The sequence below is a fragment of the Rattus norvegicus genome, chromosome 5 (assembly GCF_036323735.1).
Source record: "Rattus norvegicus strain BN/NHsdMcwi chromosome 5, GRCr8, whole genome shotgun sequence".
Classification (NCBI taxonomy): domain Eukaryota; kingdom Metazoa; phylum Chordata; class Mammalia; order Rodentia; family Muridae; genus Rattus; species Rattus norvegicus.
In genome coordinates this window covers 120233549-120259599 of record NC_086023.1, presented here as the reverse complement: position 1 = coordinate 120259599, position 26051 = coordinate 120233549, and the positions used below count along the sequence as shown (strand labels likewise).

Genomic DNA, 26051 nt, shown 5'->3' with positions numbered 1-26051 from the left:
TGCATTGAGCCAGAAGAGAAATAGAATGGCATTACATATTACCAAAGGAAACAACCTACCAAGAATATAAACCAATCATATATATGTTCACCAAGCAATGTGGTTTATAAGAAACACCAGTGGATAGAATGGTCCTGATGCAACAGTAACAGCCCACTTCACTATTGCACTCATCCCTTGATTCATCCAAACTTAAAATCACCAAAGAAATCCCAGAGTTAATCTGTATCATTGATCAGATGGACTTAACAGATTGCTACAGAACTTTCATTCAATGAAAACAGGACTTCCTCTCTTTCTTTGTCAACAGCCGACTGTACTTTCTATACGTAAGTAGATCACATTCTAGTCTACAAACCATGCTTTACCAAATACAAAGCAGTCAAAATAATTTCATATATTATTAAATTATAGTGCAATAAAAGTGAAAATCAATAGCAAGAGAAACTAAATAGAGACTGAACAATCCACTCCCCAAAGGATCAGTGACTCATTGAAGAAACAACACATCCTAATCCAGAAGCATCAAATAGAGAGAAACATTAAAGATCGGGGCAGAAATTAATGAGATGGGAACTAAAATAATAATGCACAGAATGAAAGACAGAGTTAGCTCTTCGAAAAATAAATGCAAGATGGACAGATCCGTAGCCAGATAACCAAAATAAAGAGAACATCAGAATTAATAAAATTAGAGGTATAAAATGGGTTAAAACAAGTTCCAATAAAAAAAGAATTATTAAGGAGTATTTAGGAAATTTACACTTACAATAAATCTGGGAAATCTGGAAGAAATAGAAACTCTTACATGCATGTGACTTACCCACCTTGAGTCAAGAAGATTTATCTATAACAGTCAAGGGTGTGGGCAGTAGTTAACATAAGAACAGCGCAAAATAAGGAAAAGCCCAGGTCCAGACAAATTCACTGCTAGGTTTTACCAGGCTTTCAGTGAAAGTTAATACCAATGCTCTTCAAACTGTTTCACGATGAAGAAAGAGAAGGCACCCTACCAAAGTCATTCTGCAAGGCAGACATAATAAGGTTATATGAAAAACCTATCGCCAACATTAAACAGGAAAACAGAGTTTTCTTTAAAACTTGAAATGAGGCAAGGATGCCTACCCTATATATTTTTATACATATACATACATACATACACACATACATACATACATACATACATACATACATACATACATACATAACCATGTATATTTTTATTCAATATAGTTCTCAAATTCTTAGGTTGGAGCAATAAGACAACAAAAGTAAAAGGAGGCTGAAGAACACTGGCTGCTCTACCAGAAGACTCAGGTTCGAATCCCAGCACCCACGTGGTATTTCACATCTACGTTTAACTCCAGTCCAGGAGCTCTGATACCTTCTTTTGGACTCCTTGGTCACACTGCATGCACACTGTGCACAGACATACATGCAGGTAAAACATTAGTACACATAAAGTGAAACAACTATAAAGAAAAGGAATAAACACAACGGGAAGCAGCCACGTCATCCCTGTTTTCAGACAACTTGAATCTTGGCTAAAGACCCAAATACACTGCCAGAAAGATCTTAACAAAACAGCGGCGAGCACAAGCACCTAGAAAATCAATAATTGGGTCAGTATATCAGTATCCGTTCTGTTGCTGTTTAAAGGACAGAAGGGCTTGTTTAAGCTCACTGTTTGTTCCAGAACAACAAAGTCTCAGTATGGTGGGAAAGACACGGCGACAGGTAGGGAATGCCAGGCAAGGAGCAGGAAGCTGGCTCATTACTTTGTACCATACTCAGAGAGCAGAGAACAGGAAGAGGAGCCAGGCCATGTAATCTCAGATCTCACCCCCAGTGGAGTACTTCCTCATTCGAGAAGCTACTTTCCAAAGAGTCGTATAACCTTAGTAAGTGCCACCAGCTGGGGACCAAGTATCCAAACACAAGGCCCTATGTATGAGGGGAAGTTCACGTGCAAGTACAGAGGTAACCTTTGTATATATAATGGTGAATTTGCTGAGAAAGAAATCTGGAAAAAAACCCACTTGTGATTGGTTAAAAAAAATAACTAGAAAAAATCCTAACCAAGGAGATAAAAGCTCTCCACAATAAAAAATTTAAGACACTAAATTAAAAAAAAAAAACAAAAAACTGAAGGAAAATAGAAGGATCTCCTGTGACCACGGATAGGCTTAAATAATGTGAAAAATGCAGATGTCACTGAAAATAATCTACATATTTATGTCAATTTCTGCCAAAATTCCAATGATATTCTTCAGAACTAGAAAACTCTATTCTAAAATTCACATAGCAACACAAAGGCTCTGAATAGCTAAAGCAATCCTTTGTAAAAAGAGAAATGTTGGACACATTGTAACAGCTAATCTTAAAATATATTATAAAACCATGGTTACAAATATAACATGGCACTGGTGCAAAACAGAAGAGTAGAACAACAGACTAGAGCAGAGGACCCAGAAAGAACCCTCTACAGACAGAGACACCAGACTTTTTTTAAAAAGGCCAACAAAATCACATATTGACAAAAGACAGCCCTTTAAACAAATGCTGCTAGATTAACTGGATTTCCATATGAAGAAGAGTAAAAAGCTCATTTCTCATCTTGCAAAAATTAATCAAAATGGATTAAAGACTGTAATGTAGGACCGGAAACTTTGAAATTGCTAGACAAAAACAGATAAAACAAGTTAAGATGTAGGCACGGGCAATGATTTGTACGGAATTATTCTGTACAGTACAATAGTATATAATAGTACAGAGAATGATACTCAAAATTGACAAATGAGAGCACACAAGATTAATCATGTCAAAAGAAACGATCACTGGAGTAAAGAGATAGCCTGTAGAGAAACTGCCAGCCACGTGTCAGACAGGGGGTTAATACACAGAATCCATTAAGAATTGTAAAAATTACACACTCCGAATCAGCTCGTCCAATCAAGGAACAGCTAAGGAACTGGATGGACACCCTGGAAAGAAGAAATCTAAGTATTCAAAATATGTTCCACCTTCTTAGTGTTCAGGGAAATGCACACTCAAGCTGCTCTTAGATTCCATTTCATCGCAGTCAGAATAACCATCAAGGAGTCAGGATGAGAAAGATGCTGCTGGTATGGATGCTGGAGAAGTTGAATCTTATTTTGTCTTCATTGCCGGTAGGAATATAAGCTTAGATAACCATTGTGGAAATTAGTATGAAGATTCACTAAAAGGCTGAGTACATTTCTCAAGGCTCTCAGTCAATGTACCACAGAATTCATGCCTGTAGCTGTGCTTCTCATAGCAGTCAGGAAATGGGGTCAGTTGGGATGCTTATCCATAGATGGGCAAACAAAGAAAATGTGGTTTATCCATACAATGGATTCTTATGTAACTGCAAAGGAAAATGTTCACAACTGAAAACCACTGGCTCAAGCAAACTAAGGCACATTCAGAAAAACTGTATGTTTTCTCTTGTAAGTAAATCTAATTTAAAACTTGTACGTTTTTGTGTATGTCTGTGGGTTACAAAACTACAAGTCAGATTGTGAGCTAGGGGAGGGCTCTTAAAGAAGGTGGGAAACGGAGAGGATAATGCAGAACTTAGGAAACAGAAGAGGAAGGAGGTGGGGAGCTTACTGGGAGAGAAGAACGACTGAAAACTGGCTAACAGCGAGTATGTTTGCGGACACCTCGATGAAATCAAACACGTTATTTTGCACACTAATTTAAGAAATTAACAAGAACAAAAATAAGAAAAAAGTTATTATTGTAAAGCTAGAGTCTGTTTTGACCAGGAAGTTGAGTGGGAGAATAGAATAGTTTTATGGAGGTAGGGGGAAGAAAAGTAGATCAGTTACATTAGGCTTCTGCCTATAAGCATAACAGAATATCATTAATAGTGTCAAGGATTGGTTCTTGTCCAAGGGATGAGTCTCAAGTTGGCCAGTCATTGGTTGGCCATTTCGGAAGAGTCGAGGGTGGGGAGTGGGGGAGGGGCGGTGAGGGGAAGGGGAGTGGGGGTGGGGACGGGAACTGAGAGACCAGACTGGGATAAGGACTCTACAAGAAGACCAACAGAATTAACTGACCTGAACCATTTTGAGAACCCATTGACTGAACCACTGCAGATCTGCAGCTTGGTCTTCATGCTATGTGTATGGGGTGGTGGGGTGGTGGTGGTGGGGGGGAGGCAGGAGTTATGATCAAATAAGTAAGTGAAGTGCAATTTTCCCCTAATAAAGTCAAGAAACCAATCGCTGGGTGAGGAGGCTGGACTTCCTGGTCAGGGAGAGGAAGAGGAAACCCAGAAGAAAGAAAACTTGCATTTGGACTGTGGGAGCAAGGCAGACACAATGTAGGAAGTCGGAGGCAGTTGGTTCAAATGGCCAGATCTGCCACTGCAAGATTTCTAAGAGTAGTAGGGGAAATTAGGATGCTAGATTCTGTGCCCAGCGATTGTGTTACCTGTCGATTCTGAACTAAGATTGTGTGTTTTCCTTCATGCAGCGACTCACTGGGTTCTGGAGAAAGGTAACTGTGGCTGGGCATGGGAATTTGTGAGTGCGGGCAGTCATGACAGCAGCCAGACAAGGGGACTTTGTGAGCTGGGTGGAGAGAGCGATTTCGGAGCTCTGAGTCAGAGAGGGAGCTTGGATGGGACAGGCTTTAGCTAAGAAGAATGTGGTCTCAGCCTGATTGCTAGGCTAGAAACAGACCGAGGCTGCTGGCCTGTGCCTAGCTGGTGTTAATGTGGATTTGTTTTTTTAATATTTCACACAACAAATAAGTAAGTAAATAAATTAAATACAATAAATAAAAAAAATTAGGTGGGGCTATTTGAGTCAAGAAAAGAAAGATAGCATCATGTCTGAACTGTTGGGAATATTGACAAAACTATATGAATATAACCAAATCTATGAGGCAGAAGAAGTATAGATGTGAAAAGCAATATAAGAGGCAATTTTTTGTGTGTTTCATAAGATAAAGTCTATAAATAACAATTGAAACTCAGAAATAACTAGCTGGAAGGCTAGTCAGGAATGTGGCTGTCTACACTAGAAGAAAACAAGACGAGGCTGCCCTCTCTCCCCCTGTCTATTCAGTACCAGAAGTCCTGGCCAGAGCAATAAGACAACTAAAGGAGATCAAGGGCATACACATGTGAAAGGAAGAAGTCTAAGTACCAATATTCATAGATGATATGAGAATATGCATAAGAGACCCTAAAATGCTACTAGAGAACTCCTTCACTGATAAACACCTCCAGTAAAGTAACTTGATAGAAAATTAACTCAAAGAAACCAGTAGCCATTCTTTATACAAACAATAAATGTGCTGAGAAAGAAATTAGGGAAACAACACCTTTTACAATAGCCACAAATCATATAAAATATCTTGGTGTAACTCTAACCAAGCAAGTGAAAGATCTGTATGACCAGAACTTCAAGTCCAGGAAGAAAGAAATTGAAAAAGATACCAGATGATGGAAAGATCTCTCATGCTCATTATCATAACATAGTGAAAATGACCATCTTATCAAAAGCAATCTATAGGTTCAATGCAATTCCCATTAAAATTCCAACACATTTTTGCAGACCTTGAAAGAGCAAATCTCAACTTCATATGGCAAAACAAAAAGCCCAGGATAGCTAAAACAATTGTGAATACTAAAAGAACTTCTTGAAGAACCACTACCCCTGATCTCAAGCTATACTACAGAGCAACAGTAATAAAAACTGTATGGTTTTGGTATAGAAACAGACAGGTTGATCAAATGGAGTCAAGTTGAAGGCCCAGAAATAAACCCACATACCTATGGGCACTTGATTTTTGACAAAGAAGCCAAAACCTTTCAATGGAAACAGCAAAGCATCTTCAACAAATGGTGCTGGTCTCACTGGATCTCTGTGTGTAGAAGAATGCAACTAGATCCATATCACTCTGCACAAAATTCAAGTCCAAGTGGATCAAGGACATCAACATAAAAATCACTGCACTAAATCTAATAAAAGAGAAGTGGAAAATAGCCTTGGACTCATTAGTACAGGAGACAATTTCCTGAACAAAATTCATTCAATGGCTCAGGTGCTAAGATCAACAATTGACTTCTTGAAACTGAAAAGTTTCTGTAAGGAAAAGGACATTGTCAATGGGACAAATTGGCAACCTACAGATTGGGAACAGATCTTCACTAACCATATATCTGACAGAGGGCTGATATCCAAAATATATAAAAGAACTCAAGAAGTTAGATGTCTGCAAACCAAATAACTCAATTTAACAAATGGGGTACATATCTAGACAGAGAATTCCTAACCGAAGAATCTGGAATGGCTGAGAAGCACTTAAAGAAATGTTCAAAGTCTTTAGTCATCAGGGAAATACAAATCAAAACGACCCTGAGATGCCATCTTAGACCCATCAGAATGGTCAAACTGAAGCAAAAGCACATGCTGGCAAGGATGCAGAGAAAGGGGAATATGCCACCGTGGCTGGTGGGAGTACAAACTTGTACAGCCAATTGGGAAATCAACCTGGCAGTTTCTCAGAAAATCTGGAATAGTTCTACCTGAAGACCCAGCTATACTCCTCCTAGGAATATACCCAAAAAATATTCCATCATACCACAAGAAGGTGTGCTCCACTATGTTCATGGCAGCCTTATTTGTAATAGCCAGAAATTGGAAACAACCCATATGTCCCTCAACCAAAGAATGGATACAGAAAGTATGATTCATTTACGCAATGGAATGCTATTCAGCTATTTAAAACAAGGATATCATGAATTTTGCAGGCAAACTAGAAAATATCATCCTGAGTGAGGTAACCCAGACCCCCAAAGACATGCATGGTACGTACTCACTGATAAGTAGATATTAGCCATAAAGTACAGGATATCCATGATACACTCCACAGACCCAAAGGAGCTAAACAAGAAGGAAGGCCCAAGGGAGGAAGCTTGAATCTTACTTAAAGGAGGTAATAAAAATATTCATAGGAGGCAGAGGGAAGGAGGGAAGGGGATGGGAGGGGAATGGGGGCCAAAAAAGGTGTGGGGAGAGACAGAGAGAGGGCCAGAGGGCCAGGAGAATGAACAGCAATCTGTAGCTGCTGGACGTGTACGTATGCATATGTGTTGGGGGCGGTGGTTGGGGTACTGTGTTGGATGTGCCAGAGACGTAGGATGGGGGAGGCTCCATCCTAGGAAGTGTGGGTGACATAAGCTGAGATGCTTGTCATCAGGGATATGAAATCTGAAGAGGCCACCTCCTATAGCCAGGCAGGACCCAGTGTATAAGGACACCAACCCACCCACAAAACTTTCGACCCCAAATTTGTCATGTCTAAAAAAAATGCATGGACAAAGATGGTGAAGAGACCGAAGGAATGGCCAACCAATAACTGGCCCAACTTGAGACCCATTCCATGGGCAAGCACCAATCCCTGACGCTATCAATGCTATTGTTATTCCGTAGGAGCCTAGCATAACTGTCCTCTGAGGGCCTCCACTTAACACCTGCCTGAAACAGATGCAGAGACCCACAGCCGAGCAGTGGGTGGAGCTTGGGGCCTCTTATGGAAGAATTGGGGGAAAGGATTGAAGGACCTGAAGGAGATAGGAGCTCCACAGAAGACCAACAGAGTCAATTAACTTGGACCTTTGGGGCTCTCAGAGTCTGAACCACCAACCAAAGAACATACCTGGGCTGGACCTAGGCCTCCCTGCACACATAAAGCCGATGTGCAGCTTGGTCTTCCTGTGGGTCCTGAACAACTAGAGCTGGAGCTGTCCCTAAAGCTGTCGCCTGTCTGTGGGATGTGTTCTTCCAGCTGGGCTGCCTTGCCTGGCCTCAGTGGGAGATCATGCACCTAAGCCTGCAGAGACTTGATGAGCCATGATGGGAGGATATGCAGCCCCTATCCCCCTCAGAGGAGAAGGGGATGGGGGATGGGGGACGGAGAGGGCCTCTGGAAGGAGGGTCCTGGGAGGGGGGCAGTGATTGGGATGTAAAATGAATAAATAAATTAATGGAAAAAAGAGAAAGAAAGGAAAAAATGAAGGAAGAAAGAAAGAAAGGAAGGAAGAAAGAAAGAAAGAAAGAAAGAAAGGAAGGAAGGAAGAAAGGAAGGAAGAAAGGAAGGAAGAAAGGAAGGAAGGAAGGAAGAAGAAAAGTAAGAAAAAAAGAGAAAAAACAGAGTTAGGTTCACTGAGTGTTGCTGCCTCCAGGGGGCAGCACTCACGAATGACTGCTCCAGGCTTGGAAGGTGCTGAAGGACTCAAAACTGAGTTCTACTTTTTGTCTTCCAAAGCTGTAAATATGTTTCTTTGATGAAAATATAAACCCAACATTTCAGTTAAAACTAACAACTTAGACGCTTTGCTGAAAAGTTCCTGGCCTACGTGAGATGCTCAAACACAAAAAGAGGCAAAGAAGCTATGTGGTATGTGGCCTCAGCAAGAAGATGCACACAGAGACCCGTTACAGTGCCTCTTCCCCACACCTCTGTGACAGATGTGTGCAAACGCTGTGGTCTCTGGGTCTCAGGGATGCTTCTAAAGCCTCTGTTCTGTGACAAATGAACAGTGCCACTGGACTAAATTTCTGTTTCCCTTGGTGTCTAGAAAATACATTATCCAGAGAAAAGAGAATTTCTACAACTACCCCCCGAACCAATCCATGCCTCTTCATATATAAAAATAGAAAATATATAAAATAAAATAGAAACTCACAATTCTCTGAGACTTTATCAGCTATCTGTCCAGAGAAAAACTTCTCAAAGTTACTCTATGTTAGAGCAATTTTAAAAAGTATCAGTGAACTAATTGGAAGCTTGAACTAAAAAATCAAATGCTTTCTGCATTTTCCTAACTATGAAGTAGACAGAATGTATTCGAAGAATATATACCAGGAGGAGGGGTTGGCAGGGAGCTCACTCACTCTATTTTAGACAGCGTACTTAGGTGAACTTGTGTGAAAAACTACGCCCAGTAGGGATTAATTTCAAAACCAAGTTGTCTTAGAGTTTCTATGATAAAAGAGCAAGTTGGGGAGGAAAACGTTTACTCAGCTTACACTTCCACATTGAAGTCCATCACTGAAGGAAGCCAGGGCAGGAACTCAAACGGCAGGATCCTGGAGGCAGGAGCTGATGCAGAGGCCATGGAGGGGTGCTGCTTGCTGGCTTGCTCCCTATGGCTTGCTCAGCCTGCTTTCTTATAGAACCCAGGACCACCAACCTACAGGGTGGAAACACCAACAATGGGTGGGGCCTCTCCCCAAGGATCACTAATTAAGAAAATGCCCTACAGCCAGATCTTATGGAGGCATTTTCTCAGTTGAGGTCCCCTCCTTTCAGATAACTCTGGTTTGTGTTGGCATAAGATGAGGCAGCACACAAGCTTGAGAAGTATATTATGTAAGAAAAGGATTATAATCCCCTTGACTTTCGTGATTCCCTTTATTCAGGTGTTAATTAAACTGCCGGTTATATATGCTAGTTTATCAACTCATCCGCCATCTTTTTATATTACAGTCTGTTCAGAATAGCATCTGAGATTTACGATGGTCCTCCTTTATCTAAAGCGACAGAGACAAGCGACAGAGTTTTCCTATTTTTATACTCAAACTTTTCCTTCAACCATGGGTTTTTAAAAATGATATAAACCTTATGTTTAAAATGTCAAGGCAAGCACAGTACTCGGAAGATGAACGTCCTTTTGATCATCTGAGCACTCAAGAGAGGGAACTTCACAAGGAAGGCTTGGGAAACAGCAAAGGTCACTGAGCCAATATGAAATCCTGTCATGACAAGCTAGAAGGCAGCAGGGATCAGTCTGGAAGGCCAACCACTGCTACACGTTGGCTCCTTCCAGACCTTTCTTTCTCCAAAATTTCATAACTAACAAGTATAATTTGGAAAGTTTGAATGGTTTCTTGTCCAATTTCTGCCTTAACCAGGAAACAAGGCTCTTTGCTAACAATCGAAAACGAACATTTAATGCTACTAAATCAACCCTGGTGGTTATAAAAGAACATGATTTTGATGGGGAGTTTAATACCTGGCCAACTGGTCTCATACATCCTTTTAAACAACTTGAGTTAGAGTTGTTTCTCATTCTTGGTTATTTAGGACTTGTGGGATGCTGTCTATCATTAAGGGTACAACTTCAACAGCATTTGGTTCTAGGGATGGTCAGCTACTGATAGATAGTTCATTGTCCAAACTAGAGCATTGCAAGTAAAAGGTTTTTCTTGGCACAATTCTTCCAGGATGTTACCAGGCAGCCTGGGAGTGTGTTAGCACTGTAGAAAAGGGAGATAGGTTACAAGGGCAGGAGCCTAGTAGGGCATGAAAAAGTCACTGTGTCACTAGCAAACAAGTTTGAGCTCAGAGCTTGGGTCACTTGGTATAGGCTGGACAAACACCGAAGTTATTCTGGGAATGTTTGGAGAATGAGCAACATTAGCATATCTATCTACATGTAACTAGGCAGGCAGGGCTTAAGATAAACTAATTCCAGACACTGACCATTGCGAAAAACATCTCCAATGTAGTCAAGAAATATTCTGGTACAAGGTAGGGCCAAAGCGGTAAATATTGGGCGTGAGTGGCTTCTGTCTAAGGGCCTAGGGCAGGCTGACTGACTGTGAGCAACAGGATCACAGTTTTCTGGAGCAACACGGAAGAGACCTTTCTTTTGCAGGACATCTCTTCAAATGTCTGAAAAGTGCTTTTACCACCTTTGATTTTGCATTAGCTAAGCAGAGTTTTAGCCATAGGCAATGTACCTGTGGAGCACACAGGTAAAAAGGAGGGCCCTCCACCAGGAGAGGGTAAAGTTCTGAACATACGTTTTGGTAGAAGCACGTGCCCTCCTGCTAGTTTATATTAAGTAAATAGTTCCCGCAGGAGCCCTTCATTGAGTTGAATTTGGCTATCCATTTTACACATGCACAGTCTTATGATGAGTTGACCCTAAACAAGTGATTGCATTTACTCCATTAAACTTGGAAGCAGGGTAGACTGGGAAGGCCTGTGTGGATTCCCTGGTGCTAATGTGGTCTTCAACTAGTTAATCGGTCCTTGGATTCCTCCCCAAGGATGAGGTGGTGAAGACAAGATGATTAAACTCCTTGCACACACTAAGTAAACTATGAAGTAAAATCTGGATCTAAGTTTGTGGGGATGCTTGCCTTTTCATTCACTCATTCAGCTACTATGCTGGACACTGAGGACACAGTTCTAAGCTAAAGTCAGTGCCTCCAGAGACAGTAAAATGAGCTGCCTCATGTTTCTCACCTATTGACCCAGATTTGTATTGTCAAAAAATATGACAACAATTCTTCCTATGGTTTTCCTGTATCTCCTTAGTAATATTTTAAATGTTTAAGATAAAAGGGAGGATTTTTACAATCTTTACGGGACCATTTTATAAGTGTTAACAAGCAGTTCCCACTGGATGTAGTTTTCACACAAGACCACATAGATGGTCTTCTGTCTAACAGAGCTGAGCAGGCTTCCTGCTACTTCCTCCTCCTGGTGTATAGACAGGCAAATCAGCACACTCTTCCCCTACCAACCTCAGAAAGTTATTCCTTTCATGCGATCCTAGACTTTATTCCAAGAACAGCCAAGACAGCAAGTCAGCTGATGTGTACCAACTGGGTTTGATTTCTACACATTTCACTAACATGTGCATATAAAATAGTGACAACTAACGAAAACCTATTTGGCTTGTTGCTTGTTTGCCAGACATTGGGTGATTTGACTGGCTTTTCTGAATGGTGTATTGGTAGCTGGACAACTGTAAGGATGCTGTCTACCCATGAAGAACAAAGGAGACTGACTTTAGAGTCAGGGTGATCCCCAGTCTCCATTGTCAGCCTGATGAGACCTAGGTGAGCCTCTGGACATGTTTGTGAGGGATTCTCCTGATTAAGTTAACCGAGGTGGAGAGACTCACTCTCTATGGTTAGCACTATTGCTGAGGCTTTCCTCCTCCAGCATAAACTAAAGAAAGAGAGCTGAGCACCAACATTCATTGTTCTCTGCCCCTTGACTGGCTGGTGATAACCTCATCTCTGAGTCAATGTAAACCCTTCCTTAAGTTGCTTTTGTAAGAGTACTTTGTCACAGCCACAGAACAATAAATGATACATAAATTTGGTACTGCTAAGTGGAACCTTTGCTGTGAGGATCCTGACCTATTGTTCATGGCCTTTGGAACTGGTTTGAGGGAGAAACATGACAGTTTGGAGCTTTGGGCCAGAAAAGCTCTTTGATGCAGCAAACAGAGTTTAAATGAGCTATTCTGATGGAAATTTGAAAAACAAGAATGACCAGAGACACATGGACAGTGCGGAATCAGCCCTTGAGGTATCAGAAGGGAACAAGGACTCCATCAGGAACTGGGATGAGTTATTCCTCTGATATTTTGGCCTAGAATATGGATTCATTCTTCTGTGTCCTGAGAACTTGACTGAAGTTGAATTTAAAGTTAATGGACTAAATTGTTTGACAGGGGAAAATTTTAAGACAGGAGAGCATTTAAGTAGGTGCTGAGAAAACAACTGTCATTGTTGGGCATCACTGGAAGGAGCTTGTATTTCACTGGGACAGTGGGGGAGATGCCCCAAGCATAAAACCTCACTCATCAGAGGCTGAGCCTTGTGACGATCCAAATTCATTTGAAGGAAGAAGGCCTAAACCAAAGGGTTCCCTGATTTATGTGACACTAGTTTAAGAGATGAAAGATTGAGGGAATCACAAAGTCCTGATCCACAGTTTCAGTGTATAAGGCAAGGCAGTGTGGCAGGGTTGGAGACCCTGTAAACACACCCTGAAGTGGGCATTAACTGTGGAACCTAAGCTACAAGGGAGATGTCAGGATGTTGGGGATCTTAGGACCATGGAATGTCTACAAAGGTGAGCTACAGATATAGAATGGAGCTGGTATGAGAGTTTTTATATATATGCTACAGGAATCAGGGTGAGAGGAGTCATAAAGCTCAGGTCTGGCTTCTGAAGCCCAGGTGATACAATCACAAACTCCAGATACTAGACATGGAGCTGCAGGATTTGGCTTTATTCTACCTGATTTATGTATTGCTTTGATCTGTTCAATCCTCCTTATGCCCCCTATTCTTCCCTTTTGGAGTATGGATAGTTATTCTGTACCATTGTGTTTTAGAAGTATTGAACTTGTTTTTATTTTATAGGCGTTAACAGCTGAGTGGTTTTCTCAAGTCTCAGACGAAGTGAGAACTTCGGACTTTTTAATTGGTGGGCGTGTTAGTGACCATGGGAACTTTCGAAATTGGATCGTATTTTGCTTTGTGAGATGAACATGTGAGGTTAGGGACAAGCGGTGGAAGGTATTGGTTTAAAGCGTTGTAATTGGCATTATATTAACAAAGGGCAGAGCTGCAATGGTTAATCTTGTTGTCAAGTTGAGATTGAGAATCACCTAGAAGATGGACCGCTGGGCATACCCATGAGATAGTCTCTCGATTAGGGTAATGGATGGGGACAAAACCACCCACTGTGGGTGGCACCATTCTCTGGGGGTGGGTCCTAGACTGCATACAAGGGAGAAAGCAAGTGTTCGTTGCTCTCTGCTTCTTGACTGTGCAAACAATGTGACCAGCTGTCTAATGCTTCTGTTCCCATGACATCCTCAACACAAAAGGATTGTAACCTTCTGCTATAATCTAGGACAAGCCCTTCCTTCCTTAAATTGTATTTGTGAGATTATTTTATCACAGAAATGGGGAAAGTAAGACAGTCAGTGTTCTTTTTTGTTGTCGTTTGTTTTTATTTGAATCAAGATCTTGCTGCATAGCCGAGACTAGCCTTGAACTCAGTATCTTTCGGTCTTTGTTTCCCAAGTACTGGAATGGCAAATATGTACCACTATACTTAGCCTTGATTTCAAGTTTATCCCACAGCAGGGTAATCTACTGTATAGAGTCATTTATTGTAGGGAATTCTTTAAACCCTCAATAGCATATGGAAATAACCTCACCATAGAGAGTGTTTCTTTGTGATGAGGGTATACTAGGTTTCAGTAAAGGTTACGTGCTTTATACTCTTCATTCATGTCATAGATGTTTACTGAGAGCGGGTGCTGTTCTAGAGAATGTGTCAGGATGGTACAGAATACTGCTAGGTCTGGAGTGAATATTAAGAGTGAAGCTATGCTATTCCTCTGTGCATGAATCAACTTCAAAAGTGCCAGCCAAAGCTGGAAGGACTTTGAAAAAGACAAGAATGCATATCTGTGCAGATATTGGAGGAGACTTACAATTAATACTATTTAATTTGAACTTGGCCGTGGTGGTAGAAGCTTCTGAATGGACTGGGAAATGTGGAGTCTTAGAAGGAACATGAGGGTGGAACCGAAAAGAACATGAAAAGAAAAAGTATTCAGAGTGATCAAAGTCTGCTGGTTGGAGAGGCGATTGCGCTAGTTTGCAAGGTTGCTGCATGATTCTAGGAGGGGCAAGAGAGACAAGAAAGAATTATATCTCACTGCTTGCTTGTGGGAAAGCCCTCTGGGTTCTGCTGACTGGAGCACAACCCAGGCACACGAAGGTGGAAGGAGCAGGTACAAAGAGTGGAGGATGCTGGCAGGGATGCAAGGATATCAGTAACTAAGTAGAAGACTGGATGGTTTCCACTGTCTTTCCCACAGGACTATTAGAAAGACTATCTGGGAAAGAAATGCCCAGGAAGAAAATGCTGAATATTTTGTTAAACAAGAGGAAAGGAGGCCAAGGTCAGCAACATCTGGGGTACTACAAGTAGAGTCTGGGAAACATTCATTACAGATGTGAGAATTCAAGTTAGATGCTGTGAGATAATGGGTAGACAACGCTTAATTGACAGCATCCGTCTCTACCACTTATATAACCATAATATGTAAATACACTGAGTTTAAGATCGTTGGTGATTTTGTAAAAAAGGAACACGTTGTGTACACAAGATGGCTCCACAGGTATCTTCTGTATCTTTTGATAGAGAAGGATGGAGAGTGAGTGAGGACCACACATGGGGTGAACATTTGGTACCTACATTCACACACTTACACTGTTAAACATACACACAGACACACACTGACACACACACACACACACACACACACACACACACACACGAGAGCTGAATTACAGCAGAAGGAAAGCTGACTCCTTCAAATGTTCCTCTGATCTCTACACACCCACTGTGCCTGCCCACTCACGCAAGCCACACACTAAAAACAAATAAAATTAAAAAAATTGAAAGGATCACACTGATAGGTTTGATAAATAGCTATAGGGGAGACAATGTGATGTCACTTCGTTACTGAAAATGTATACAGAAGATATGAAAGTAGCCATTACAGGCCACTTCGTTGCTCAGTCATTTCCTTGCTTTAAATGTTTCATGTGTAGATGCTAATTGCTGAGGAAAAGTACGGAAGCAGTTCTTACTTGGTGGTTCTGACTGCAAAAGTTCCCGGATTACTGTTCTGTACAAAGACTCATCTTTAACCAGCAGCTCGGCTGCTTCCAAGTTCAATGGATTTTTTACCATAGGGTAAGAAAGCAACATCTAAAAGAAAACACAACAAACAAGTTTAAAATTTTCTTGGAATAATAATACCAACCCATGCATATAAACTCAACAAACATAGTAAGTGCCTACTATGTACAGCCCTGGAGATGGGTATAGCGATGATATAAAACACAGAAGAGCCGGGTGGTGGTGGTGGCACACGCCTTTATTCCTAGCACTTGGGAGGCAGAGGCAGGTGGAGCTCCTGACTTCCAGGACAGCCAGGGTTACACAGAGAAACTCTGTCTTGAAAAAACAAACAAACAAACACACGAACAAAAGAAACAACAAATATCCTCAGGAAAATCACTCTATCTTGACTTTTTGCTGCGTATTCATGAAACACTGGGATCAAAGCCAAAGTATTTTTTACTATAACATTCATTCCTATCACATAAATTTAAAGTGGATTTTATGTAAACATTGTTCTTGAGAACTGTAAAAAACTCCCATTACATACTAACAAGAGACCACATTAGATCATGGCTAAACACACATGTACCAGGGCTTACACATATGTCTATACCCTTTCTAAGTCAGTAGTTGATTGATTTACCATCAGTAGTAATTTTCTATGATTGATGTTACTATCACAAATTATCATCTTATAAGATTCAATCTTATAATCTCTGTATATTTAGGTGGAAAATCCAGGATGAAGGACTAGTTTCCAGATTTAAAAGGTCAGAAGCAGAGCATCTGCAGGCTGGGATCCTGTGAGAAGATTCTGGATGAGGTTGGCGGAATTTATTTCCTTGTAGCTGTAGGATTCAGAACTCAGTATTGTTCACACTGTTAGCTGTGTGCTACCATCTGCCCCTACAGAAGTATCTTCAGTCCTTGCCTTTGACGTTTAGTGCCTTGGGGCCAGCCATGGTATGAGAGGACCTCCTTGAGCTTGAAATCTGACTTCTTTGGTCACTTCCTTTCTTCTGGTTTTACTTTTCTGCCTTCTAATACTAAGAAACCATGAACAGTTTGCACAGTATAAAATGACCTTCTTCTCTTAAGGCTATCTGGCTGATAACCACAAAACTCTATGTATTCCATTCACAGCAGTACATAGGTTAGTGTCTTAGGGAAACCCCTTTAAAATTCAGCATATCACATAATCCATGAACCTGGGCCAAACGGAAGGCCAGTGGTGACCAAAATTGCTCTGCTAGACCATGATTTGTTTATTGATAACCTCCAATTTTTTTTTGCTTCACCCTAATCTGCAAATATATATTTCATAATTTAATATTTTGAATGTTATAATGTGCAGGCTAATAAAACATGGTTAAAAGAACGTCTTCACTCATTACTGCTTTTACCAGTTTGGTTTTGTTGGTCAAGTTGACCCAAAGTGGAGTCATCTGGGAAGAGGGAACCTTGGTGAGGAACCGCTTCCATCAGCTTCTCCTGTGGGCAAGCCGGTGGTACGTTTTCTTTCTTTTTCTTTTTTTAGTGGATTTTTTAAATTTACATTTCAAATGTTTTTAAAATGTGTAGCCCAGGCTGCCTCGAACTTGTGATCCTCCTGCCTCTGCCTCCTTCAGCAAATCCTACCAGTGTGCGCCACCACAACTGGCACATTTTCTTGATTAATGACTAATGTGGGAGGTCCAGGCCACGGTGGGTAGTGTCATCTCAGGGTAGGTGCTTCTGGGCTGTATCAAGATGAGCAAGCCATGAGGAACAGGCACTCTTCCATGGCCTCTGCTTCAGTCCCCGACTCCAGGTTCCTGCCTTGAGTTCCTGCCTTGGCTTTCCTCAGGGATGGACTGCGATCAGAAAATGTACGTCAAATAACCCTTTCATCTCTGTGTTAATTTCGGTTAATGTTTATCACAGCAACAGAGCAACAGACAAGGGCACTGCTACAATACTGAAATGTAGACACAGGGCAAAACGAACAATCGCGGCTAAACGGTTGTGAAAACAGTCAGGTGGCAAGCAAGGAAGGTTCAGTGGGTAAGGGTGCTTGCCGCCAAGCCCTGCTACCCAAGTTCCACCCCTAGCACCCACATTGTGGAAGGAGCACTGACTCCCACAGGTTGTCCTCTGGCCTCCACGTGCATTTCATGGCCTGTCACCCCTAAATAAAGAGACAAATGTAAGAAAGTTAAAAGAGAAAATTACGAAGATGTCATGTGTGGTGGCATACACACACACTCTTTAGGAGATGGAACCAGGCGATAGTGAACTGGAGGCCATAGTGAGACCCCCTACCTCAAAACAAACAAACAAACAAACAAAAAATAGGGCAGCAGAGATGGCTCATGGGTAAAGGTGCTTGCTGTCAAGCTACTTGAGTTTGATCCCCAGGCCCACATAGTGAAAGAAACTTCTCCAGCAAGTAGTCTTTTGACCTCCACATGCACACTGTAGCACATTCACACAGTAAACAATAAACACACACACAGAAAACCACAAGCACAAACAAAAAAATATGGAATTCATAGCAGTCTTTCACTAAACAAAGTAATCATTTGATATCCAATATTTCAAAACCAGCAAGAATTCTGTTACTACTGGAGTTTTCTCTTTGGGAAGCACATTCAAGCTACATTTCCAGGATCATAATAATTGCCTAAGTAAGGATTCAGTGCGGATCCCACCATACCTTTCCAAGGGGGTAGAAAGCAGAAGAAACTTCTTCTCAGGAGCAAGCTCTTGGTCTCAGGCTGCGGGGAGAATCTTAGTCATCGGGGCAGGCCTGGCCAATGTTATTTCGTATTTTCTCATTAACTGGTGTGTGAGGGGCTAACAGAAGATGGAGGTCTATGCTTCTAAGGATGTGGGCCCCATGGTGGTTATAACATCTGAGAACCAGACATTGGCCTGACGGAGAGGGTACATTTGGTTTCATTGTTCATCGGGTTTGATGTGATCATACAGGAGAGAGCGGCTAGCACTGTGTGGACCACAGAAGAAAGTTGAATATGCTACGGTGTAGCCAATGGCTCACCTATGAGGCAGGGGAAGTCAGACAATTATGAAACACTCATGAGGAGCCATGTTCAGTGTTAGAAGCCAAAATAAAGCCTGACTGTTTCTCCGCAATTGAAAACATCTTGATGCTTCTCCCCTTTTTCATAAAATGTGCATTCTTTGATTGCGAAGGGCTTTAACTATCAATTTCAAAATAAGTCTGCAGGCAAAGGTCCACTCTCTAGGTCCTGATGGAGAAAGTTTGATTGACACAACTCGCTCCCATCCTTTGAGCATTTAAATATGCTCTGTATGTGTTAACCCTTATGTGATGGGCAAGTGGGAGAAGTAAATATGTTAGAGTGTTAAGTTAGGCATGGTGGTGCCCACAGGAGGGGGGAAGCAGCAGGATCAGGAGTTCAAAGCCAGCCTGGGAGTACATATTAAAGAGAATCACATGTATACATACATACACACATGTACACACGCCTTTATGATAACTGTATTCTTACCTGTAGATCAAATAAGATCCTGAGTATTGTATAACTAGTGTCCCACATGTCTGGCTTGTCCAAAATGCCTAGACTGGGTTGACCGGTATACGGGTGTACTGTATTAAAATGACATATTAATATTATTATTCAAAACACATCAAGAGAATTAGCGCTTCTACTCTCCTTTCTTTTTTCCTATATCTTACAATGATAAACACTGGATGATATTCAGGATCTACCAGCATTTATGCTTAGCTTATAGGCTCCTGTGTAATAATTTCATACTATAAATTTCAACTTTAGGGTGTTTTGTGAGACTTATATGTATGTGTGTGATTCAATTGTACATGTGTGTGCACGCATATGGGTATGCATGCCTGCGAATGCCCAGAAACCAGAAGAGGAGTCCAGGTATCCTGTCTAACCTGTCTTCATCTTACTTCTGTGAGGAAGGGTCTCTCATTGAGCCTGGTGGTTGGCTGGTGGTTGGCAGACCTCAGCAATCCTCTTGCTGGGAGCCCCCTCAGTGCTGGTGTAATACGCGTGTGTAACTATGGTATAATACGCATGTGTAACTGTGACTGGAACTTTACACTGGTACTCAGAGCCAAAGTCAGGTCCTGATGCTTGCATGGGCTGTTTACTTAGCTTCAAAAACCACATTTTCATTATAAAAATAACACTTGGGAGGAAAAAAGTATACAGGAAAATACAAAGTAAAATATGGATGTTCCCAACCTCATAATTCTACTCGAGTCCATCTGTATAAATGCTCATAAGTGCTCTTGCGCTTACCCCATAAAGTGATATTTTTACACTTTGTTTTCAAGGTGTTTTTTTTTCATTTAAAATAAATTTATAACATATTTCTAGATGTATTTATCAAAGTTTACTTACATTCATTTATTGGTGTGTGTATGCATGTGCAATGCATGGTCAGAGGTCAGAGGTCAGAAGATAACTTGTGGGAGTTGGATTTCTCCTCCCACCATGTGGGTTTTGGGGACTGTCAGGCTGGTCAGCAACACTGACCCTTCAGATATGCTTACTAAAAAGAGATTTATGTACCTACTATGTGCAAAGCAATGATGATTCTAGGGACACTACAGTGACCAAGAAGATCCAGCTTTCATAGGTCTCACTTTTTCTTTGTAGGGGAAAGACGAAGTATGAAGGAAGTTTCACTTAATATTTTCCTATGTAAAAAAATTCCTACATTAATAGACGGTGTGGTTACACTGTGCTCCCTGTATACATAGGTTCAGAACCCATGGGTTCAACTGAGGATTAAAAATATTTAAAAAATACATTCATACTGACTCGTACAGGCATTTTCTTGTCATTATCTTTGAAACAATATGGCATGTTAATCATAGCATTTTCATTGTTCCATAATTCAGAGATGATTTGAAGTACATAGGAGAGGCTGCAACAAGGCTATGGGTTAAGTGTACTGGGAACAAGCATCCTTCAATAAAACAGACTCTTGTGCTACTATGTATGGACTATGAATAATCTATAAACCTGGAATGTTAGCCTAGAGGGATATATGTGTTATATCTGATTAGATATTGTCAAATCATTTCCCTAACAGGTCACCCTGATGTCAAGTCTGCCTGAGTCTACTAAAATTGAGTTTTAATGTCTTTTAACATTTTATAAACAAACGTGACAAATCACAATATTTTGTGTTTTAATTTTCATGTTTTCTTCATAATGAGATTGTTTTGTTGTAGATTCCATGCCATTTTCTGCTAGTTCACAAGAGGTTTTTTAAATGTGGTATAGCTAGTATGTCCTGTGTACCATACCTGTTCCCCAAGTTTGTAGAATGCAGTGCTATTTTTTTAGTTTGCTTATAATGGGTGTAGCTACAGAGTTTTTTTAAGTTTATATCATTTAAACGTCGTGGTTTTCAGTAGTTTCATGGAAAGATGTCCATGCAAACCCACAAACAGCTACAATTACATTGTTGCCTTCCTTAGAATCCAATTAAAAACAACACAATGCTTCAGGAGATTGTTTCACGTATAGATAATTCAGCACAACAAGCTACCACATTTTCACTCTCAAAGGTTAAGTGGGCTGGTGTATCGTTTTTATAATGTGAACAATTACATTCAACTAAAATAATAAATGATGCATGGCTAAATGCATTTTTCAGCTGTTTAAAGTGATCATTTACAGAATGCACACAAATGCAGGAGAGGGGCCAGGGAGCTGGGCTCCTCAGTGAAGAGCATTGCAGCGTGTAGTTCCCAGCAATCACACAGAGCGTCTCATAACTACATGCGACTCTGGCGCCAGGGGATCCAAAAACCCTCTTCTAGTTTCCATAGGCACCACACTGGTGTGCACAACCACCCCTCTTCACATACATACTTAATTGAAAACAAAAACGTTGAAATGCAGGCAAAAGACCAGACCATTTAAAGTAAAGCTGGATTCAAAACTACATCTCAACTATGTAGGGAAATGTGTGCACAGAAAAATGAGAATGGATTAAGTAAAATATTGAAAATGGATTTAGTAACTATTAGGATTCAAAGAGAGTGTCAGTTTTTCTGCCTTTTAAAGTTTCCCCCAATGAGTATTCTTACTTTAATTATAAGTTGCCAATAGGGAAAGAACATGGTTGTTAAACACACACACACACACACACACACACACACACACACACACACACACACACACGCACAGGATTGCATAGACAAAGTCAAAAAAGGCAAAATAAGGAGACTCTCAGTCCTTACCATTTGGATGAAAAGGAATTGTTACAAATTTCACAACTGGAGGAACAAGGTTGTAGTCTTGTGAAAAATCTATTGTCAGGTGGAAAACAAGCCCTGTAATACAGAAGTGAAGGGTGCTATTGAACATGGGAGTTCTTTCTATGATTAAACCCAGTCATAATTTATTTTTCTTAAATGTCATTTTCTTCATTAAATTTATTTTTACTTTATGTTTATTTCTCTCTATGGCACATGTACTTGTGCGTGTGTGTGTGCGTGCATGTGTGTGTTTGTGTGTGTGTGTGTGAGTGTGTGTGTGTGTGTGTGTGTGTGTGTGTGTGTGTGTGTGTGTGTAGGGAACTAACTTGCTAGAGTTAGCTCTCACTTCCTACTACACGGGGTCCAGAGATGGCCCTCGTGTCATCAGGCCTGGCAGCAAGTGTTTTTGCTGAGCTGTCTCACCAGATGTTTCCCCGTGGTTTTCTTAAATTCCTACACGGTGCATAGATCCATGTGTGTTGTGGACTAGACCCTTTACCATCCAACCAGATTGAGTTTCAGTCTCCTCACAGCTCTGTCCATTCACTACCTCTGTCTCCTTCACACTGCCTCCTCCCATACTGGCTGACCCCACCTTTCCCAGAATCTGCCTGGAGCATGGGTGTTGTTCTCCTTTTGAACTTGGCAAATGCTCTCATATCCGCTCGGAAGTTGCTTCTTAGAAAGCCTTCCTGACTTCTGCGCGTGGGACTGCTGATCTTTCTCTTGCCTCTGGGATTCTCTCCAAAATCCATAGCAGTATCCATATTGTTGTCATTGTTGCTTTATGTGCTTGTCTCACCCGTCACTCAAAGAATCTCTTTCAAATAAATAGCTAAAATAACTCATGACTATTAAAATTTATAGTGGGCCATTTCCTTGAGGATTTGACTTCTGGAAGTATAGGGGGAAATCATAATGGGGAAACCAAGAAATCACCGTGGAAAGCTGAAGTAACAGAAATTTTGATTGGTGTTCTCTGATCTCCTGGAGATTGTTGGCAGACATTCTTGATAAATGTATTTATTGTGTTTGCTTCTTAAAAATACACTAACATTAGGGATGGGAGTGAGGCCCTGGACTTGATCCCTACTCTCTGTCTCTATCTCTTTCCTTCTCCCCTCTATCCTTCCCCCTATCTTCCTCTCTCCTCCCTCTCTCTTGCTCTCTGTATAAGACAGATAGATTTTAAAAACACGAACCTTCGCAAACTGAATACTTAAGTCCTTCAATCTCAGCTTTCCAACTCATCAGGTCACTACTTACAGGATAAGCATTAATGCCCTGTCATATAAATAAATAAAAATAAATAAATACATAATAAATAAATAAATAAATAAATAAATAAATAAATAAATAAATAAGCAGACTGAATATTTATCACAGTTTTGAAAATCAGATACTGGGTTACACTGAGTTTCAAAATTTGACTGTTTTATTAATAGTTCATTTCTTGAAATAGGGAGGTACTGTATGCCTTAAGTTAGATGTCAGGAAACACATGAAATAATAGTAAGTTAAAAGCAAACCCCTAAGAGTAGAAATCACTGGTGGGGTGGGAAGGAAGGCTGGGCTATGCGTATGCAGTATGTGTGCAGGGGGTGGCCATTTATGATCCCAATTAGAAAAGAAAGGAATAGTTGGAAATTCAAAAAACATGTGTGTTTTCTGGAGGTTTCTTAAGTTGATTTGCTGTCACACGGAGGTCACGATGTAGGAACATTTTCCTTAAAACCTTCCGAACTCAACTCCATTACCTATGTTTATGAGTTGGATTTTTTTCCTTTTTTCTTTTTTTTTTTTTTTTTTTTTTTGGTTCTTTTTTTCGGAGCTGGGGACCGAATCCAGGGCCTTGCACTTCCTAGGTAAGCGCTCTACCACTGAGCTAAATCCCCAGCCCCTGGATTTTTTTCTTGTGCTACGAAAGGGAATATAAAACCAACTTTTTCTAGTTCTAACTCTGGCATGGATTTTGCTCAGTTTGGGTAATGGATAAGTGCAGAAATATATGCTCAATAGTGAAAGGGTAAAGTCCAGCCTGAAGCTCTGTAGGGCCTGTCCCAAACACCATTCTACCTGTGTGGACGTTCATTGTATTTACTTTCGGTCTGGTTGATTCTGATGTGTGATGTTAAAAAAATGTTTTAAAAATTCATTTCATATTAAACTTAATAAAACTTATTTAAGAAAATAAAATTAAAATTTCAAGATTACTCTTGTACATAAAAACAAACTTTCCCTCCATTCAAGTGTTGTCTCTATGGAGAGACAAGAACGAGCTTCACAGAAAACCTTAAACAGCTATGCTGAGTGTACTTAATTCAGCAACTTCTTTCTGGGCCAGCATAGTGAATACCTATGCTAGGTAAGTGTCAAGGCGAGCACTGCACTTATCTGTATGCATTATCTGTTCTGATTCAACCCATCACTGAATTCTATTATGCCAGAGAACAAGAATGTCTAGACTGAACAGAAGTGTTATTGGACATGAGATCATGCATCTGCGATGTTTATAGAGCCTATCCTAAGCATCTCCGAGGAGGGACTTTTTTCTCTTTTAATGTGTTTCTAGTAAGGAGTGAAATAGAGCATGTGCTATGAACTACCACCAACAGAGCTCTTGTTAGCACCTCTGCACACCTCCTCTATTAATGGCTTTGTTCCTAAGTTTGCTTTTTTCTGTTCTTCTCCCTTTCGCCTCATTCTCTAGTTTTCATTTTCCAAATATTAGTCCACAGCACAAATGAATGCCAATAACATCACCAGTGACATTGGAACAGATGGTAGTTTTTTTTTCTTCTGCATTAAAATTAGAAGCCAAAGACATAAGAAAAAAGGTACAGGAGAACATGCAGTAGAACTAGAACACAAAAATTAAAAACAAAGGATCAGAAGATGATGTAGTGTGCTGGGTGGTGGTGTCAGGAGGCAGAGGATCTCTGAGTTCAAGGTCAGCCTAATCTATAAAGGGAGTTCCAGGAGGGGCCAGGGCGGTTATTCAGAGAAACCATGTTTTGAAAAAACAAAACAAACAAGGAAGAGGGGAAGGAGAAGGAGGAAGAAGAAGAGGGAGAGGAAGATCCTGGAGACACATTTATACTGAATCTTTCTAAGCATAAAGTTTACTGGTCAGAAAACAAAACACAACTTAGTTTACAATAGTAATGATTACAACCTGAACCTGTCAGTCAACACTTGACACACTCTGATACTCTAGCTAGAAATTGCCCTGCACAATGTATTTAAAATTGTGACCCATCATTATTTGAAAGAATAGTTGTTAAACTACAGTAGTTATTAGACTACAGTAGTTGAAAAGTTGGTGTAACTAAATCATGGTTTACAGAATAAACACAGACTAATGTGCTTCTTAAACAGCGTCACTGGATGAAACAGATCCCCCCTCCCCCCATGCAACTGTACTTACCTTGCTTCTGCTGTTTTGTAATTCCTTGAACTCTCTTTCTAGCAAGCTATAAGCTTTGGAATACCCAGCGAGCTTGCTATCTGTCTTGTAACTCATCACGTTTACTCAGGGCAGAGCTCTTGACTGAGGTCTCTGATTATCCTCTGACCCCTGGTTAACGGTTACTCACTCCCTGTCAAATGACTACTACGTTTAGGATTTAATAATGACTTTCTTTTCTACCTCTGACTCCTCCAGAAGGGAACTCCTGAAGGAAGACTGGGGTCCTTCCTATCTGTGTTGTCTCAGCTTCCACCCCAAGACAAACTAGGGGACCACTTGAGAGAAGCCGGTGTTGTTGACAGGCCAAAAGGAAAAGGCAAATCCCGAAGCAGCACTGCCAAGTTCTCTCTACCTGACAAGTGAAGGCTGTGTCAGTTCAGCTAGACAAAGCAAACCCGTTGCCAAGCAACAGTCCTCTAGAGGCAGTGCGAGGTGGTTGATTCTCATCTAATCAGCAACGGGACTGTAGGACCTCTTAGCCAATCAGTGAACAGTTTCAGTGGGGAAGGCCAAGGAAGTCAGCATTCAGGACGACATCCTCCACCCCTCAGTGCACCCAAAGGGCTAGCATAGAGAGTCTTCCCTGCGCTCCAGGACTTGGACTGTAATCACAGAAGCTTCTCACGCGTGCCTAACCACCATGAATCTTTCTCTTTGACTGTCAGGTAATAAAAATATGATGACTGGTACCCAAAGCCCACCATCCGGCTGCCCTTTTTTAGAACCCTTCCAAATTTCTGAAGTTGGAATTCCAATTTCTAAAGCTAAAATCGTTCTTGCTTCCCAACTAGGCTTCTACCCCAATTT

The 26051-nt window shown here is 40.9% G+C and overlaps 1 protein-coding gene across 5 annotated transcripts in view; it reads right to left on the bottom strand.

Annotated features, from left to right (window-relative positions):
• Ube2u (ubiquitin conjugating enzyme E2 U) overlaps positions 1-25851 on the bottom strand; it is a 67766-nt gene extending 41915 nt beyond the window's left edge. The window contains exons 1-5 of one of the 5 annotated variants that reach the window (XM_006238443.5): positions 25203-25851; positions 22978-23059; positions 21758-21850; positions 19023-19120; positions 15471-15591 (exon numbers count right to left, since the gene is read on the bottom strand). In XM_006238443.5, the coding sequence (XP_006238505.1) occupies positions 15471-15591; positions 19023-19120; positions 21758-21850; positions 22978-23059; positions 25203-25298 (490 nt within the window). In that variant the 5' untranslated portion in view covers positions 25299-25851. Of the gene's footprint in view, positions 1-15470; positions 15592-19022; positions 19121-21757; positions 21851-22977; positions 23060-25202 lie in introns of those variants that run through there. The other 4 variants (XM_039111114.2, XM_063261314.1, XM_039111116.2 and 1 more) reach the window with 4 other exon arrangements.
• Positions 25852-26051: the final 200 nt, after the last annotated feature.